This window comes from Myxine glutinosa, chromosome 11, assembly GCF_964187855.1.
Source record: "Myxine glutinosa chromosome 11, kmMyxGlut1.1, whole genome shotgun sequence".
NCBI lineage: Eukaryota > Metazoa > Chordata > Myxini > Myxiniformes > Myxinidae > Myxine > Myxine glutinosa.
Window position 1 is genome coordinate 68,142,155 of NC_136271.1, and position 19,143 is coordinate 68,161,297.

Below are 19,143 nucleotides of genomic sequence, written 5' to 3' on the forward strand. Positions count from 1 at the left end.
GTTTCACTTGAGAACTAATATGCAACTGACCGACGGAAGTGGGCAGTTTTCAAGATTTTTGCTCGACATCGGCGAGGATAGAATCGAGAAAAATGCGGATGATGAGATAGATTTGCCAGAGGATATACTGCTGACAGCGAGTGGGCTCGATGAGTGCATCGATATCATATATCCATCATTCGCCAATCCGATGGAGGTTTTTTCAGCAAGGTCTATATTAGTGCCCCTCAACGATGTGATGTGAAACATCAATTCAAGATGCATCACAAGGTTCCCTGGTGCTAGCAAGGAGTATGCTGCGTTCAACAGTGTGACTGAGGTTACTGATGCGACGCACTCCCCAACGGAATTCCTAGATTCCGTTGAAGTCTCGGGATTGCCGCCGCACAACCTCGAGCTCAAAAAAGGATCCCCTATCATTTTGATGCGGAACTTGGACCCTCCGAAACTTTGCAACGGGACGCGTATGATTGTTGAGGACATGCTTCGAAATATTATAGTTGCGAGGATCATAAGTTCAACGTTTGAAGGCGAAACTGTAATGCTCCCTCGGATCCGACTAAATCTGTCGGAAGCTGAGGATATCCCTTTGCAGCGCTGCCAGTTCCCCATACAATCCTGCTTCGCAATGACGATCCATAAGGCACAAGGGCAAACTATGGAGAATGTGCTGGTCTACCTGGAGAAACCGGTCTTCCAGCATGGTCAGCTGTATGTGGCGCTCAGTCGAGGGAAGAGGAAAGAGAATGTGCGAGTTTATGTAAATGGAGGATCGTCGACAAAGAACATCGTCATCAGAAGTGTCCTCTGACAACAAAATCGTGGTAGTCCACGGGTCGCGTGTTTTTTCTGAAAAAAAAAACAAAAAAGAAAAACGTGATCGGAGATAAGGGCCGAAATCACGTGTCACAGGTAAGTGATTTAGAACGCTGGAGAGGTGAGCCTTATGGCTTGCTGGCCCAAATAATCTCCCTGATGATGTCCAGCGTTCGCTTTAGTTCTATTCTCATATCTATTCAGACTGATATTGACCCAACGGGTCATGGGTCGTCTAGTGTATGTATATATATATATATATATATATATATATATATATATATATATATATATATATATATATATATATATATATATATATATTGTTGTGGATTTGAGAATCCTGTGTTTTTTTTTTATTGTTGTAAGTGTAATGAATCTTGTTGTAAATATCACCCTCCGTAGTGTAAAGGTCAAAGGTCATCGTCCTAGTTAATCCATCGCATACACGTAGCCAATCATATACCCTTTTAAGTAGTTATCTCCTTATTATGTGTATTAGTTTAAGGCTCTGTCTTCCATTAATTGACACTGCATTGCACCGATTTCAAATAAGATAGGCCCCCTTCTGGTTTTCTATCCCAGAAAGTGGTTTTCGAGTGGTTTTCTATCCCAGCGGTGCGAGTGGTTTCTACCCCGCAAGACGCCATTGGCCATGTGCTCTGTCTCGGAGAAGAAGGGGGAGGAGCCGCCAAATCACGGGCGTGGCCCGCCCCTCGTCACCAGGAGGTGGAGCCGGGAAGCCCTCGCGCCCAACCAGGACTCGGTGGGTATGGCTTGGTAGGGCGTGGGATATAACCCGCGGCGGGACGCCCCCACCATAGAGATGAGATGCGGCAGAGACGGGAGATGAACTTTGAACCACTGCAGCTTGAACCACCGCAGCTTGAACCACCGCAGCTTTGAGCTTTAACGGCGGTTCGACCCGCGGCCGCGAAGCAACGCCGCCGTGCGAAGCCGCTCGAGGAGGGTCGGCGGCTGCTCACCTCGAGCACACACCAACCGGACCCGCATCCTTCCCGCCTTGTGATACCACTTCCTCGTCTGTCCAGCAATCCACCTCCAGCTGAACCTTCCTCTCCTTCCTGCCATTCCTGTCATCATCCCCCCGTGTAAGTCTGACTGTCGTCCGTCTTCTGTCTTGTCCTGGGGTTAAGTAAGACTGTTTAGTATAAGCTAGAATTTGCACTGTCTTCTGGTCCTTCCCTCCTTCTGTAAATTATTTTCTTTTCTTTCCTTCTTGGTTCTTTTGATTGTGTAAATAATAGTTAGTAATAAATTATATTTGTATTTCCTACCTTCGTTCTTCTTCTTCATGCTCGTCAGGTCGTCTTTGTGATTTCCCCATTGAAAACCTGTGGCGCGATTTTGGCCAACGTTTCAGGATCGGGTTTAGTCTCTGCTAATGGTTCGTGCCACGGTTGCTAAACCGCTCGGCAATTAACATCTGTCCGCGGTCGCGAACGAGGTTGCGCCCCTGCCTCTCCGGAGGAAGCTGTGCAACTTCAGGACTCACATCGGTCAGTCAAAAACAAAGGGGATTAATCCCCCCTTCTTAAGGGGAAAAAGGCCGACGTAGAGATCCGCAACTATATATATATTGTTGCGGATATGGGATTTGCATCCATCCATATCCGCTTGTAAATATTCCCCTATTTCCTCAATACTTCCTAACTATCCCCAATCCCCCATTCCCTAGTCCCATTATCTGTAAACAACACTCTGTAGACCCGACCTCCCCCTATTTCCCCCATTAAATGTCATGCCCAGGTTCACCGCATCTCATGTAAGACAACTATAGGACATCTTGCTAGTTATTCTTAGTCTATGTCAGTTAAGGACTCGTTTCCATTAATTCTGACCCTTCGTTGCACCAGAATGTGATTGTATGGCACCGTTAGGAAGTTTAGGACCTCCCAATACCTCCCTGCAGCTCTTCCTCACGGTTCAGAAACAACAACAACAACAACAGCAATGGCGGCGGCCTGCACAGGGAGTGCGCGTCCTCACTCCGGCTTGGTTGGTAGGGGGTGTTGGGAGGGCACGAGGCCTTCCCCACGAGCCGCCATCAAACATGTGCTCGACGGGGTTACCAAATAGGGGCTCCCTGTCAGCTCCTCGTCAAGGGCGGAGCCCGGTAACCCCCGCACCCAATGGAAGCGGCGGACCGGTCCCATCTGGGGCGGAGCCAACCAGCCGAGGGCGTGTCACTCCCCGTTGAGCATGCGCAGCCGAGGGAGTGGTGACGTCAGATGTGCGCTGAGCTTGGAGAAAGAAAGACGCCACCTCCGAGCGCTGTGAGGCCTCCCTGCATCTCTTGGACCGTGCTTGATCCTGTCCCCGAGCCAAGGTGCACCTTGTGCTATCGACTACCTGTCCCTTCCTGCCATCAATCCCTGTGTAAGTCAGCCTTGTCCCGTTTGTCTGTGGTCTGTCTGGGATAAAATAAGATTGTATTTAAGTGCCTATCTCTTCTGTGCCTTTACCTCACTACCTTGTAATCTACCCCTTTTCTCCCCCACTGTAATTATATCCTCCTCCGGAGGTCTTGAGAACTGTACCCCTTGCGTCGTTTCATCTATCCCAGTCGTTGTGTTCTTTCCATCATTGATTTAGCATAGCGCGATTTGGTCAACGTTTGGGTGGAATCGGGGTCGAGTCGGGGAATAACTGTTAGGTCGCGGTAATACACCACCGCTCGGTCGAAATAACATCTAACCGCGATCCGTAACAATATATATATATATATATATATATATATATATATATATATATATATATATATATATATATATATATATATATATATATATATATATATATATATATATATTCGATCTATCTCTTGTCTTCTGTCTTCTTCCATATGTCTTCTTCTATGTGTCTTCTTCTATGTGTCTTCTTCTATATGTCTTCTTCTATATGTCTTCTGTCTTCTTCCATATGTATTCTTCCATATGTATTCTTCCATATGTCTTCTTCTATGTTTTCTTCTATATGTCTTCTTCCATATGTCTTCTTCCGTATGTCTTCTTCCGTATGTCTTCTTCCATATGTATTCTTCTATATGTCTTCTTCTATATGTCTTCTTCTATATGTCTTCTGTCTTCTTCCATATGTATTCTTCCATATGTCTTCTATGTTTTCTTCTATATGTCTTCTTGTATATGGCTTCTTGTATATGTCTTCTTGTATATGTCTTCTTCTATATGTCTTCTTCTATATGTCTTCTTCTATATGTCTTCTTCTATATTTATTATATTATTTTTTTTATATATAAAAGAAAGTTTTTGTTTGTTTGTTTGTCTCCACGCGCTAATCTCCTGAACGGTGAAAGATAGGAGGAAACCTCTGAAACAAAAAATGTCGGGTCGGGCCCCGGGAAGGTTATAGGCTAGGTGGCGAGGCCGGTCAAGGCCAACTCGGCTGGGCTGGGCCCATTTCGCAATTAAAAGCTGAGCTGAATTATAGTAGTCAATCTTCTACAGCCACCAGTAAAAAGCTGAATTATAGTAGTAAATTCATTCAAAAAGAACCCGGGCAACGCCGGGTGCATTCGGCTAATATATATATATATATATATATACACACTAGCAGAAGTACCCGGCATTGCCGGGAGGAGGAGGGGAGGGGGAAGGGGGAAGAGGAGGGGAGGGGGAGGGGAATGGGGGGAGGGGAGGGTGTGGGGGTGCCCGGGGGAAGAAGGGCCCCTCCCCCCTCCCCCCTCCTCCCCTTCCCCCTCCCCCCTTCCCTCCCTGCGCTCCCTCCCTTCGATTCCCTCCCTCTTCTGCTAGCGTTTCTGCGCTAATACGCTAATTTTAAAACCCGAAGTTTTTTTAAATTTAAGGTGTGCTGTAGTTGCTCTGAGACGTACTGATTCCGAATATGCCTTTGGTTTTTCTCTGCGATGAGTAGTTCTCGAGTTATAAGAGGACAAACAAACAAACATACTTTACTGCTTTATATATGTAGATAGATAGATATATACACTACATGGCCAAAAGTATGTGGCCACCTGAACATTACACCCGTATGTGCTCGTCGAACATCTCATTCCAAAATTATGGGCATTAATATGGAGTTGGTCCCCTATTTGCTGCTATAACAGCCTCCACTCTTCTGGGAAGGCTTTCCACTAGATGTTGGAACATTGCTGTGGGGATTTGCTTCCATTAGTGAGGTCGAGCACTGATGTTGGACAATTAGGCCTGGCTCGCAGTCGGCGTTCGAATTTATCACAAAGGTTTTCGATGGGGTTGAGGTCAGGGCTCTGTGCAGGCCAGTCAAGTTTTTCCACACCGATCTCGACAAACCATTTCTGCATGGACTTAGCTTTGTGCATGGGGTTCAAATCCATTGTCATGCTGAAACAGGAAAGGGCCTTCCCCAAGCTGTTGCCACAAAGTTGGAAGCACACTTGCAGTGTCCATGTGTTTTATACCTCTCCCACCTCCCCCCCCCCCCCCCAGCCCTCTCCCTTTCACAGATCTACTGATGTCCCTGTTCTCTACTGTTGTTGTGCTTGTATGCTTCCCTCTCTCTCCCCCTCTTGTCTCCCACTCCCTTTATTGTGTGTTTTATGTGTCCGTTTATTTTTTGTGTTTAATGTGTTGGCTCTTGACTTTGTATGCAAAAAAAAGAAGAAGATATATGTTATTTATGGAAATGAGAAATTTGCATTATGTTGAATAATTTCATTTTGACTACTTGGTAAAAAAAACGAAAACATTTTGCTTTGATGACTACTTCTATATCTTGTCAAAATGCCTCAATTTATTGTCAGAACTAAACAATAATTAATATTTAATACCACTTCTGTTTCTTTTTTTTTCCAAGATGTTAACAGATTTGAGACTTGACAAAATGTTAACTCGAGGTTTAAAATATGAAATTATTGGTCACTGAATGAATGAATATGAATGATCGTTTTAAGGCCATTTTTGCCCGCTAGAGCGGGGGTTAGCCTTGCGGGCCCCATGACAATCATGGTTCCCTGTTTGAGGCAATGTTTTTATGGCCGGATGCCCTTCCTGACGCCAACCCTTGGTCACGCTCTTACGATGCTATTGCTATTATTATTATCACTGTTATTATTATTATTATTGTCATTGTTAACGATAAAAAAAAAAATTGTAACGGTGACAGGGTTCTGACAAGCAGTATAGGTAATTAAAAGAACGCAGTAAACTTAAACATAATTTTGGCATTCACAGAAGTCTTAGAAATCCAGTTCAGTCTGCTGTGTTAACGGACCCATCTGATGCGACAGTGTTATACATTTGCAAAACAATGTCTTACTTTGTTATGTCTGAAACAAACGTGGTTCTGCAGTATAGCATTAACCCTTGCTGTTTCTATAAATGGCCCTTCTGATTTGTGATGCTGTTTGTATGGCATTGCACAGCTGGGCTGGAGCTGTGCATTTATGTTGCTGATGAAGATCCAATGCCTCTGCTGGTTGAACATGGCGTTAACATCACGGCAGCGGAGCTCTTGGCTTACCTACATGAAACCTTGGAATTGGGGTCAGAATCACGGGATGCCTTTGCCCTGTGGCTTTCTTCTCCCAGTCTTGGTGAGTCTCGTGCATTATGGTGAATTTGTGTTATAAATAACCACTTGAGTGAATCGGAAGAAGCTTTGTGTAGCTGTTATGATAAACATGTTTAATTTGTTCTTACAAATGTAAACCTCTTCAGCATTCCCCAAATTCTTCCTAGATGTGCAACTGAAGCCTCGTCACGAGCCATTCCGGCTGGGCCGGCAGTGGCGAGAACTTCTGCGACGTTTTGCTCCCTCGGTCAAAGATGGTGTTGATGATGGTAAATCGAAATATGCACCGTAAATAGTAAATGTGGTGTTGGAGTGCGGGGTATTATTTGATTATTTGATTCAAACATGAGGAATGTGGCAATTGGTCACCTATTTTAAGGTCACCTATTTGATGTATTTAAATGAGCCTATTTTTGATGCAATCCTACAAAGTATTTAAACACAATGTGAATGCATTTAACATTTATGACAAATCATTCAGAGTGTTTCTGTTCATATTTGTTTTAAATATGAATTTAACATGATTTATTTAATATACCAGACTTGGTGGCATAATGGTTGTAGCGTCTACTCGGTCTGAGAGGTCGGTGGTTTGAACCCCGGTTTGAAATCATCCCAAAGACCTTTAAAGGGTATGTGCTGCTTCATTGTTTGACACTCAGCATTTCAAAGGATAGAGCATGGACAAATAACGCTTGGAAGGCAATGGCAAACCACCCATTAAAAGCCTTGTCAAGAAACTGCTTCAGCAGCACCAACACTAACAATGACAGTACATCAGATTTGAAAAATTAATTTATTGAATGCTGGGCTCGGATTGGCATTATAATGCATGCCTTGTTTGGTATATATAAGCCTTGGCTATCCATCGCTTCGTTGATGGTAAATCAAAAGTAAATTCTGCTATTAGGATAAAAAAAATACTACTGTGTGTGAGTGAACCTGTAACAAGAAATGGGTTTATGAATTGTTAAAAAATCTGTGTTTTACCTCACCATATCAACATGAAATATGTTTCCATGACTGACATTACAACGTACATAAAATATCCTTCCATTTTAAATGCCACACGACTCTATTCCAGACATTTACAAAAACTCTATTTTTGTCTTGAAGCACATTTAGGGGCATGACCTTCAGTGACCTTAAAATGACCTTCAGAGTTATGAAAAAAATGGAACCCTATTTTGTTGTATTCTTCATACATTTTGATGTAATATAGCTTGGGTGGCAATATTTATCATGAGATTCCCATGGGAGTGTATACTGTATATATCCCTACATATGCACCTACATGATGGTTAGGGTGGTCCAAAAAACATCGATCTCTCCGATTTTGATGCTCTACTGGATTATTGTTAGAAATGGTCTAAAACATTCACCCACCAAATATTTTCGCCAATTCCATCTAGAAACTCATACACACTTCAATTGAAATATGGCGTTTTTCACCAAATTTGGCTAAATGAGAACAATCCAATAGCAACCTAGGTGGAAAAAGTACATGCACTATTGTACAAAGCCATTTTGTGGTTCATGACGTTTTGCATGCGCTTGCGCCTGTGAGTGTGAAATCATCATGGTCGAAACATGTTTGACAATGCTTGAAACATGTTTGAAACATGTTCATACATGTCTGACTCATGTTTCGACCATGAGGACTTCACAGGGGTATGTACCATCAATGACATTATTTAGGAAAAAAATATTTCTAAAGTCTTTGTAAGTCATTAAAATTGACCAAAATGACAAATTTATATGTTGAGTGTGTATGAGTTTATAGATGACTCGGATGCAAAATATTTTTTGGGTGAATGATTTAGACCATTTCTAACAATAATCCAATAGAGCATCAAAATCCAGATAAAAAAAGTGATTTTTTTGCATTTTTGGACCACCCTAATGATGGTAGACAGCCAAAATAAATATTTTATAAACAGGAAGTTGTGGCTGTGGTTGTTTGTGTGTTCCTTTCATGTTCTATATATTTTTTTATATTCCTTCTGGAATTCTTACTACATATAATTATTTTGTACTCCTTTCGTATCTGTCACACTTGATTTTAAAGGGTTTCTGCTCTCATACTATTGCAACCACGACACTAAAGCTCCAAGTCCTGCTTCTTCCTCTTTCCTCTTGGAAAGACAGGCTTTTAAAACAGTCAGTTTAGTAATTAAACAGACATTTCCGTTTCAATTAAATGGATTATTAGCTTTCTAACGGTACCATTTATTTATTTATTATATGACAGCAGGAACCCTTTAGAATAATGATGCTGATTACTCCATTGTCCAAGAACCCATTATCTTCGTGTCAGGCTAGCACGATGAAGTGCTGTTGATGGCTTTGCCAAATGGTGTGTATTTTATTTGCAGAAGAGCCTGCTTTAGTCTATCGGAGAAACGTCTTCTACCCAAAGAGCTTGGAAATGGAGGTGAGAGCTGCCAGACATGAATGAATGAATGAATGAATGAATGATCGTTTTAAGGCCATTTTCCCCGCTAGAGCGGGGGTTAGCCTTGCGGGCCCCATGACAATCATGGTTCTCTGTTTGAGGCAATGTTTTTATGGAAATGCCAGACATACGAGTGGTATTTCAAATGTGATGGCCTGCTTAACCTAAAGCCTAAAACCCAAATCCAAAAGGAAGCATAACTTATTTCACCTTTATCTACACGGTACTGCTGATTAATGTTTACCAGAAAATATTATATTCAAACTATTTATATTTTCTTTACAAAGGAAATCTGCATTAGGAGGTTTACAGCCCATCTCTAGAAGTACTGTAGTAATTCGACTAAAGTATTTTTTTACCTCTGCCACCAAAGGTGGATGGAAGTGATGTTTTCACCCCTGTCTGTCTGTCTGTTTGTTTGTTTGTGAACAAAATATCTCAAAGTTGTGGAGGGATTCGGACGAAATTTGGTAGAGATTTAGTATATGTGACGAGGACGAAATGATTAGATTTTGGTGAAGATCCGGCTACAATAATTTTTTAAGTGATTCTTCACCATTGGGAGATTGGGCCAAAAACGATACATACCAGGATATCTCAAAAAGTTATGGACGGATTTGGACGAACCTTGGTGGATCGGTTGGGTGTCTGACAAGGACAAATAGATTAGATTTTGGTGAAGATCTGAACATTGATTCGGATATGAGAATTATTTAATTTTTAAGTGATTCTTCACCATTGAGTGATATGGTCAACCAGGCGGATGTATGCTCTCTACTGAGTGCCATTCTATTTGCAACAGTTATGTCCTGAAGTTTCTTCCATGAAGTACCTATTTTCTAGAAAAGGGTGGTGGATGGGGTGCAACACTTGGATTAAAGGTCAGGTTGTGGGTTGTCACAAATTTTTATTTATTTATTAATAAACAATGCAGCCAATGGATAGGGCTGTAAAAAGAGAAAAATAAATTGATACATGTGTAATCTGTGTGGTTTAGTAATTCAAGTTTAAAAGGCATATGGGCTGGCAGGATAGCCTAAATGTACACACACTCGCCTCTAAAGCTGTCTAGCCTGGGTTTGAATCCCGTCCCCACTGTAAACTGTCACTCTAGTGTTTCACATGCAGGTCGATTCATCAATATGTGCGCCGTACCTCAGATGGACGTTATTAAACTGGCATTCCGTCTGCCAGCATTCATTAGTCTGCCAGCGCTGAAGATCCCATGGTGTCCTTCGTGAAGAGTAGGCGAGCTATCGCCGGCACCATGAACAAATTACAAATCCCTGCCCCAACCAGCAGAGGGCATCGCATCAGTGACACAGCCATGCCCTCAGTCAATGATGCTAACCAAACGATGCCTTGTGCTACATACGAATAATTGGTAGACCTTATGTGTTCCAAAACTTTCATTCAAATGTTCACATCAGGACTTGTGCTTGCATGCAAAAAATAAATAGGCAAAAAGTGACTGCTGCCATAATTTTCGACCAAATGTAGTTCTCTAACCTCATTTAAGTTGTCTTGGGGTTTTGTGCAAATTGGGTAGAGACCTGGGGCAAAGTTGTTTTATTGTCTCATCTGTAAACATGACCTGCACATACATCCACTCTGGATCCACTTCAACTTCCTTAACCACAGGCAAGAAAGCACTATATTATTATTTTTATTTTGTACATGTGCTTTCTGCTGTGCACATTTTTCATGTTATTCCGCACAATCTATGATTGTGCTTTGTACAGTATTCCATGTGTCATGTGACACATCCAAGAGATAGAGCAGAATGTGTCAGGTGAATGCTGAAAGAATACAAAATAATTTTTACTTTCCTTTTCATCTTTCCACGTTCATCTTGTGTTTGGCTTTCATGATTTTTCTGTATGTACCTTTTCCTTCATTGCACTGCGGTTCATATGCTTCTCAACCCAGCTCCAAGATGAATCTGCACTTTGCTTGCTGTGGCGTGAGGCAAGGACCCGTCTCATGCAAGGTCACTACCCCTGTGACCGGGAAGTGGCTTTCACTCTCGCTACTATTGATTGTCGCCTTTCCTTGGGTCCGTTTGACCCAGATAAACACACACTGGATGATGTGCGGTAAGTGCTGCAATCATTGAAGCCCAATGAGGAAGAAATATGGCTTTGCTATTTCTCTCCTTCCGATTATAAAGGCCTAGCCAAGGAGCATTGCTTTTTAAAGTATATTTTCATTTTGCTGATTAAGTCATGAGGTCGAGAGATTGGTCAACGACTTTTAAAATGTTCTGTTCACATAAAATGTTTTTTGTCATTAACTTCTGCCAAGTTTTATCTTTTCCTGTTGTCTTGTCATGGTCTCTTGTATTGCTTGTCCTTGGTTTCCTACCAATTCTGTTTACATAGTAGTTTTTATTTACCCACAGTGCACTGCTTCCACCTCCAGTTTGTTCATCTGGCTGGGCACAGCTCTCAAGATTTGTGCTTGGCCTAGAAAAACCTGAGCAACAGGTGTTTGATGCTTTCAGGAAGCTTGAGCAAGAGGGGCAAGAAAAATCCCAAGTGGAATGGTTTCACCGCTACCTCTCTCTCTGCCACGAGTTTCCCTTTTATGGGTGAGTGAGTCGTTGTGATGGACTCGACTTGGCAAGTAGTATTTGTTTTACTAATTCACCGCTCCAGGTTAGCTTGCCTGATGTGAATAGCTTGCCAAGTGTGTTGTGAAAATGAACCAAGTCCACAACTTTGTCCTATAGGTAGGTTTAATATCAATCAGATCTCTGGCATCATCCTGTAAAATACGATCATGCAATATATTGTTACGGACGCGGTTTAGATGTTATTTTGACCGAGCGGTTGGTATGACCGCGACCGAACAGTTATTCCCCGACTAGACCCCGATTCCACCCAGACGTTGACCAAATCGCGCTATGCTAAATCAATGATGGAAAGGACACAACGACTGGGATAGATGAAACGACGCAAGGGGTACAGTTCTCAAGACCTCCGGAGGAGGGTATAATTACAGTGGTGGAGAAAAGGGGGTAGATTACACGGCAGAGTGAGGTAAAAGACACAGAAGAGATGGGCACTTAATTACCGTCTTATCTTATCCCAGACAGACCACAGACACACGGAACAAGGCTGACTTACACAGGGATTGATGGCAGGAAGGGACAGGTAGTCGATAGCACAAGGTGCACCTTGGCTCGGGGACAGGATAAAGCACGGTCCAGTCCAGAGATGCGGGGAGGCCTCACAGCGCTCGGAGGGTACGTCTTGCTTGCTCCAAGCTCAGCGCGCATCTGACGTCACCTCCCTCTTCCTGCGCATGCTCAGCGGGGAGTGACACGCCCTCGGCTGGTTGGCTCCGCCCCCCTGGGGCCGGTCCGCCGCTTCCATTGGGTGCGGGGGTTACCGGGCTCCGCCCTTGACGAGGAGCTGACAGGGAGAGGGAGCCCCTATTTGGTAACCCCGTCGAGCACATGTTCGATGGCGGCTCGTTGGGAAGGCCTCATGCCCTCCCAACACCCCCTACCAACCAAGCCGGAGTGAGGACGCGCACTCCCTGTGCACGCCGCCTCCGTTGCTGTTGTTGTTGTTGTTGCTGAACCGTGAGGAAGAGCTGCGGGGAGGTATTGGGAGGTCCTAAACTTCCTAACGGTGCCATACAATCACATTCTGGTGCAACGAAGGGTCAGAATTAATGGAAACGAGTCCTTAACTGACATAGACTAAGAATAACTAGCAAGATGTCCTATAGTTGTCTTGCATGAGATGCGGTGAACCTGGGCACGACATTTAATGGGGGAAATAGGGGGAGGTCGGGTCTACAGAGTGTTGTTTACAGAAAATGGGACTAGGGAATGGGGGATTGGGGATAGTTGGGAAGTATTGAGGAAATAGGGGAATATTTACAAGCGGATATGGGTGGATGCAAATCCCATATCCGCAACAATATATATCAGGATCTTGGCATCAAATAGGAAGGATCGATTATATTAGTCAATGCAAGCAAGCCTAGAATATGTGCGAGTACGTACCATTCAAGTCTACATGTCATAGTATAATGTCGCAGGAGTGGCCCCGAGTCGCGGACGTCCGAGGTCTTATAGACGCCTCTCAGCGGTTTAAGTGAGCATCACACCTGGGTTCAACTTTGATACAATGCAGCACATGATACATTTTCACGACATTCTCCTCGCCGTTAGAACTACACTGCCGCTAGGCAGGAAGCAAGCGTGCGTCAGCATTAATTAATTGATTGGGGATGTCATTCCATGTCAGTCGGTCCATCCGTAGCGGTCAGGGTGGCGAATTACCCTGCCAGCACGGGTCCGGAAACTACCGGGTACGACGTCCCCAAGCCGAGCCCGTGGGTCGCAATAGTCTTACAGTGGGGTCGTCGGCACAGTAGCTAGATTGGATAATGTGTACCTTGTCGAAGAGCGAATTGCCATTTGTCGCAATGCAGCACATTACAGTAAGATGTGCCGATGTGTAAGATGTGTAAGATGAGTAAACAGCGCATTACAGTAAGCCTCCACGTCGGCCTGTACCTGACTAGGCCCCCAAGGGTCATGGTCGATCCATGTTAGGTCCATGTCAGGGTTGAGGGTTGTAAAACGTGGTTAGCAGGAGCGTCAGGAGCTTGTAGTTTGTACGAGCTGCCGTCCGATGGCGCTCGCGTCACGTGCATTATTTGCTGAGTCAAAGCAGGAGCTTGTCGATGTATGAGTCGCCTTCGGAGGGCGTTCGGATTCCAGTCAAGTAAAACGTGGCGTGAGTTCCGCACATACAGCACAGTCGCGACAGCCCCGGCGAACGGTCGAGTCGACACTAATCCTGGGGTGTCGTGCAAAGCGCGCAGACCCTCCGCGATGCATACTCCTCCGAGGCCTCCGTTCACCTCGAAACGCAGACGGCATATCGCGTCCCGTCCTGCAGACGGCATATCTCGAGCAGCGAACGAGATTACCCCGGCATATCTCGAGATTACCCCGGAGGAACACGCACGGCACGCGATGTCACGTGTACCCGAACCTAAAGCGTCCTTCCGGTATCTTACTTAGAGGTAAAGCTCGGCGGAACGAAGAAGATCGGCTAAACCGGATTCACCAACCATCCATCCATTCAATGCTTCCATTGAATGGCTCAGATCTAGCCGGATCGCTCCATGCACCGACGCCATGGAGTACCGCAATGCCCCGGATGGATTGTCCATCCATGCCCCGGATGGATTGTCCATCCACGGATTTCCTTTCCATCCATCCATAGATGTCCCGGATGGATTGTCCATCCATAGATGCCCCGGATGGATTGTCCATCCACGGATTTCCTATCGACAAACCCGAGAGAATGTTCTCATCTCACCCCCTCACTCATCCATCTCCCCCCCCCCCCCTCCGAGATTGCAGCAGCGCGCTGCATACTGAAGTCGAGCGACCTTCACAGTCTGGGTCAGAGGGAAATGGAAACAGGCAGCGGCTGGGGCGAGGCGTCTCGCAGTCTCGAAACGTCGTCGTGGAAACGAGCCAAGAGCCCTGTCCTAAAAATAACAAGCCAAGAGTCAAGGGCGATCAGGCGGGGACGGTGCCTCCGTGGCTTGCTCAGGAGACGAGGGAGTCGGGCGCCACGCTCAATGTTACCATTTCACGAGGTCACCGAGTACTCCCAATGAGGTCACCGTGTACTCCCAAATGCCCCATGGCCCTATCGAATAATGGCATGAGTCCCTGTTGAGTGCTAGACGCCCCGAAGGCCTATGGTCTCGCGAATAACGGCATGAGTCCCCGTTGAGTGCTAGATGCCCCGAAGGCCTATGGTCTCAGCGAATAACGGCATGAGTCCCCGTTGAGTGCTGGATGCCCCGAAGGCCTATGGTCTCAGCGAATAACGGCAGGAGTCCCCGTTGAGTGCTAGACGGCACGGGCGCGCGACCTCGAGGTAGCGCCGCTTTATGACACGCACGCATGTGCTGGGGCGGTTAGGTTGAGTATTTCCGCTTTCTGTGGAGTTTACCAAGGTACATGGAAATTTGAGTAAACGAACCCCGATGACGAGAGCGTGTGAAGCACGCACGCAAGTACGTTAATGACGCCGTAGGGCAAACGCGTGATTAGTCGGTGACGTCATCAATTGGTTCGGGCGCGTGCGGGCGGGTTTGACGGCGATTTGCCCCGACCTCGGATTCCCCGAGCAGAGTTCCAGCTGAGCGGTATCCCCGCATGGAGTAAAGTGGCGCACCGACACTTTAGTCGCGCGTCCTGTCGAGGGAAACCGAGAGTCGAACTCGGCCTGTCGATCCAGCGCGGCACGCTGAGGCGAGTGGGCGAGGCAGCGATAAATTGCACGTCCTGAAGTAGCGTCTCGTTTGATAGCTTTCGGGCCGTGTTTGTCCGGAGTTAGACGCGGGGAATAGCGTCAACAGTGCGGTAGCCATTCCGCTATCACCCGAGCAAAGAGGATGGTGGGCGAGACCCATCGCCATGTAGGCGATCATCAGAATACATCGTGCTATGGTATATGATCATCTAGTCATCTGAATACATCGTGCTATGGTATATGATCATCTAGCTTGATACGACATTCCCCTGCAGTGCCCGAGTGCCGTGAAAGTCTATGAAGATCCCGCTCAACGTCCTTAGAAACTGCTGCCAGACGAGGCTCGCTGCCTGTCCGTTAATCGGGACAGAGATGACGGCGCTGACGAGCCGAACATCCGTGCTGTGGCGAGTCCTTGAGTGGTGCCAGACGAGCCTCATGCGTTGAGGCGACTCCGGGCAGCGGAGTTCGCCGGCCTCGTTGAGTAGCCACGCGTAGGTGGGATTCCGACCAGCAGCAATCGGGGCCGCCGGCCTCGCCGAGTACGGCCTGCGAGGGGAATCGCATGCGATTCGCGTGTGGGTGGGTTTCCATCCAGCGATGGTGCAGCGTCCGTGTCATGCATAGAAGGGATTCCATCCAGCAATGGTGCAGTGCGCGCGATTCGTGCGTAAGAGGGGTTCCATCCCGCGATGGGTGCAGCGTGCGTGATTCGCGCGTAGGAAGTGATTCCGACGAGCAGCGATCGGAATCGCCGGCCTCACAGAGTAGTGCCCGCGATGGGTGCAGCGCGCGTGATTCGCGCGTAGGAGGCGATTCCGACGAGCAGCGATCGGAATCGCCGGCCTCTCAGAGTAGTGCCCGCGATGGGTGCAGCGCGCGTGATGCGCGCGTAGGAGGTGACTCCGACGAGCAGCGATCGGTCGGGTAGGCCGGCCGAGTGAGGCATGACAGACATGGGAGTCGTGAACACTCGCGTGGAAATCTCATCTCGGGCCGAGGCACGCAAATCTAAGATGATTCTCTCAGACGAAGCCGTTAGCGTTTCCCGCAATCGAGGCTAGACTCGTACCTTCGGCTCCAAGCACGTCCGTCGACCCGACGGGGTTTCAGCCGCAGGACGTTTCCCAGTAGCATCGTTCTCCAGGCGTCTTGCTGGAGTCGTGCTTTGACGACGCGGTTCCGGAACAAAATGCTTGCGAGGTTCCGATGCATCCAGTCCCTTCGTGGCAGACTGGCAGCGAGAGTAGTCGGAGCTCTGTGGCTGGAGCTAGCTCGACGGGTCCTCCGCTGGGCATTCTTCTCCGAGGTGTGCATCGCGGAGCGTGGAGAAAGTCGGGAAACGCTCATCTGGGATCTGGGATCACCCGGCCAGTGTCCTGCCATTTCCGCAGATCTTGATTGATGTTAAGTCTTGTGAAAATGAACCAAGTCCACAACTTTGTCCCATAGGTAGGTTTAATATCAATCAGATCTCTGGCATCATCCTGTAAAATACGATCATGCAATATATATATCAGGATCTTGGCATCAAATAGGAAGGATCGATTATATTAGTCAATGCAAGCGAGCCTAGAATATGTGCGAGTACGTACCATTCAAGTCTACATGTCATAGTATAATGTCGCAGGAGTGGCCCCGAGTCGTGGACGTCCGAGGTCTTTTAGACGCCTCTCAGCGGTTTAAGTGAGCATCACACCTGGGTTCAACTTTGATACAATGCAGCACATGATACATTTTCACTACAAAGTGTACGTTCTATTTTATTATATGGTACAATAAGACTGATCTCGCCAAACCTTGTCAGGCCTGTTTGGCACGTACCTTTTTTTTTTTTGTCATGGTGCATAAACATTCTCTCCTGGTAAATCTCCGCTGGCAGATTCACCCATGAATGCTTCCACCATTTGAGAGAGGTGTTGTTTTTATCTGTTTTTATTTTTCTCCCTTTTCAGCATGGCTAGGATTATTGTTTGTTGCCTTTGGTCATTCCATCCAAACATATTTAGGAATCTTCTTTTTCTCCTGACCATGTTCAAAAAAGTGAATATTAAAATCTTCCATTTCTTTATTTCATTTTCCCCTGCCACTTGGAATCTGTGTGTAGCAACTCCTATTTCTGTATTTTTCTTTTCCAGCTGTGCATTTTTTCCGGGAGCAGTGGAGCGGCCAACACAGGGCCTGCTTCATCTCGTGGGACCGGTCCGGAAAGATGTTAGCGTGGCTATCAGCCTGGAACGTGTCTGTCTTTTGGACAGAAAGAAAGGGGTATGATCCAAACAAGCAGAGTAAAAAAAAAAAAAAAATGAGCCTGTGGGAGCAATATTGGAAAACTTGCAATATTTATAATTATGGTCTGCATGAATAAGTGTGCCAGTTCTACTATTGAAGCTCTTCTAATGAAAACAATAAGGTGAATTAAGAGTACATTGATGAGTCTTTAGGGCAAAATTGATTGTGTATTTTTTTTTTTTTTTTGCTAACCCCCGCTCTTGCAGGGAAAATGGCCTTAAAATGCCTGCTGTTTGTTGTTGTATTTATTTTGGTCATCTCAGTTTTGTTTTATCTATAGTGGCTAATACTCATGAAGGACCAAAAGGGGACCAAAAAACAACAACAACCACAGTCCCCGAAAAAGGCCAACCCCTGCTTTGCGGGGAAAATGGCCTCTAAAGGTTTTTTTTGTTTGTTTTTTTTTGTTTTTTTTTGCTAACCCCTGCTGTTGCAGGGAAAATGGCCTTAAAATGCTTGCTGTTTGTTGTTGTATTTATTTTGGTCATCTCAGTTTTGTTTTATCTATAGTGGCCAATACTCATGAAGGACCAAAAGGGGACCAAAAAACAACAACAACCACGGTCCCCGAAAAAGGCCAACCCCCGCTTTGCGGGGGGAAATGGCCTCTAAAGGTTTTTTTTTTTTTTTTTTTTTTTTTTTTTTTAAACTTATGAAGGAGGTTTTCATGAATTTCTGCACTATCCAAGTTGGATGCAATAAAACTATTTCTTTAGCACCTTCTCAAAAAACAAGTCACAAGTTTGTTCGTTCTATACTGGCAAGTGAAATGGTCTTCAAAGCTAATGGATACTTAAATTGGTCTAAGCTTCATTTGATACGTTTTAAATTGTGATAAGTAGTGCAGGATTCTACGTACCTGCTTTTGCATTTGACTGTGGATTTGTATCCTTGACAATCTGACACTACATGGACAGCCAAGGCAGAATATGCACTCAAAGCTTGTATTGCATTATATTTTCCTCAATTGATTTTAAAAATGTAAGTTGGGTGCCTGGATGTGTACTGTATGTGCAGCACGTAATCCTGTCACTGCGTCATAATGAGTTGAGCTGGGACTACACTGCGGCAAACGCAGATAAGGAGGATGAGCCTGTGCTTTGGTTAGAGTTTGATGGCTCCGAGGATGGTCGGCCTGTAAATAAGCTTCTGCAGGTGTTTTCTTGGCAGGTGGGTCTTAACTTTTATGGATATTTATGTTAAAGAAAACTATAGTTTATTGGCACATGGCCATTATAAAGTGTACAGAATAATTATTGTGATATTGTGTGCCAGTCCTTGTTTTCCCTATCCCTCATTTCTTCCTTTTATTTTTATTATTATTGTTAAACCTGTTTTTCTCACCACTCGCGTGGCGTCCTGTTACGTGGTTCAGGATTTGGCAATCACAACCACGGTGCGAGTTAAACTCTGTTGTCAATTTGGTGCAAACCTAGCTCGCTAGGAGGCTTAAAATTTCAGTGCCTCCCATAGGTTTACACTCGGCCTCAGTCCTTTTTAAACAGGAAACTAGAGCAAAGTCGATTGCATACCATCGCACATTCCTGTGTTTCCCACTTAAGCAAAGCTGAAAGATTGCAAAAGGGGCCCACCAGAAAAGACCCAATATAAAATTTTAGAGTTCAATGATTTTCTTGTTTTGACCAATGAGACCCGCACTTCCCACCCCCAGCAACATGAATGTGACTTGTACTGATCCACGAAAGACACAAGTTGAACTTCAGATAT

General features: G+C 45.4%; 1 protein-coding gene across 1 annotated transcript in view; it reads left to right on the forward strand.

The window, feature by feature from the left end:
* The window catches only part of FRMD8 (FERM domain containing 8), a 54,856-nt gene that overhangs the window by 20,577 nt on the left and 15,136 nt on the right, over positions 1–19,143 (forward strand). Inside the window, exons 3-9 of the mRNA XM_068130808.2 lie at positions 6,221–6,391; positions 6,537–6,638; positions 8,745–8,803; positions 10,754–10,920; positions 11,226–11,414; positions 17,262–17,391; positions 18,433–18,585. Coding sequence (XP_067986909.2) covers positions 6,221–6,391; positions 6,537–6,638; positions 8,745–8,803; positions 10,754–10,920; positions 11,226–11,414; positions 17,262–17,391; positions 18,433–18,585 — 971 coding nt within the window. The remainder of the gene's footprint in view (positions 1–6,220; positions 6,392–6,536; positions 6,639–8,744; positions 8,804–10,753; positions 10,921–11,225; positions 11,415–17,261; positions 17,392–18,432; positions 18,586–19,143) is intronic.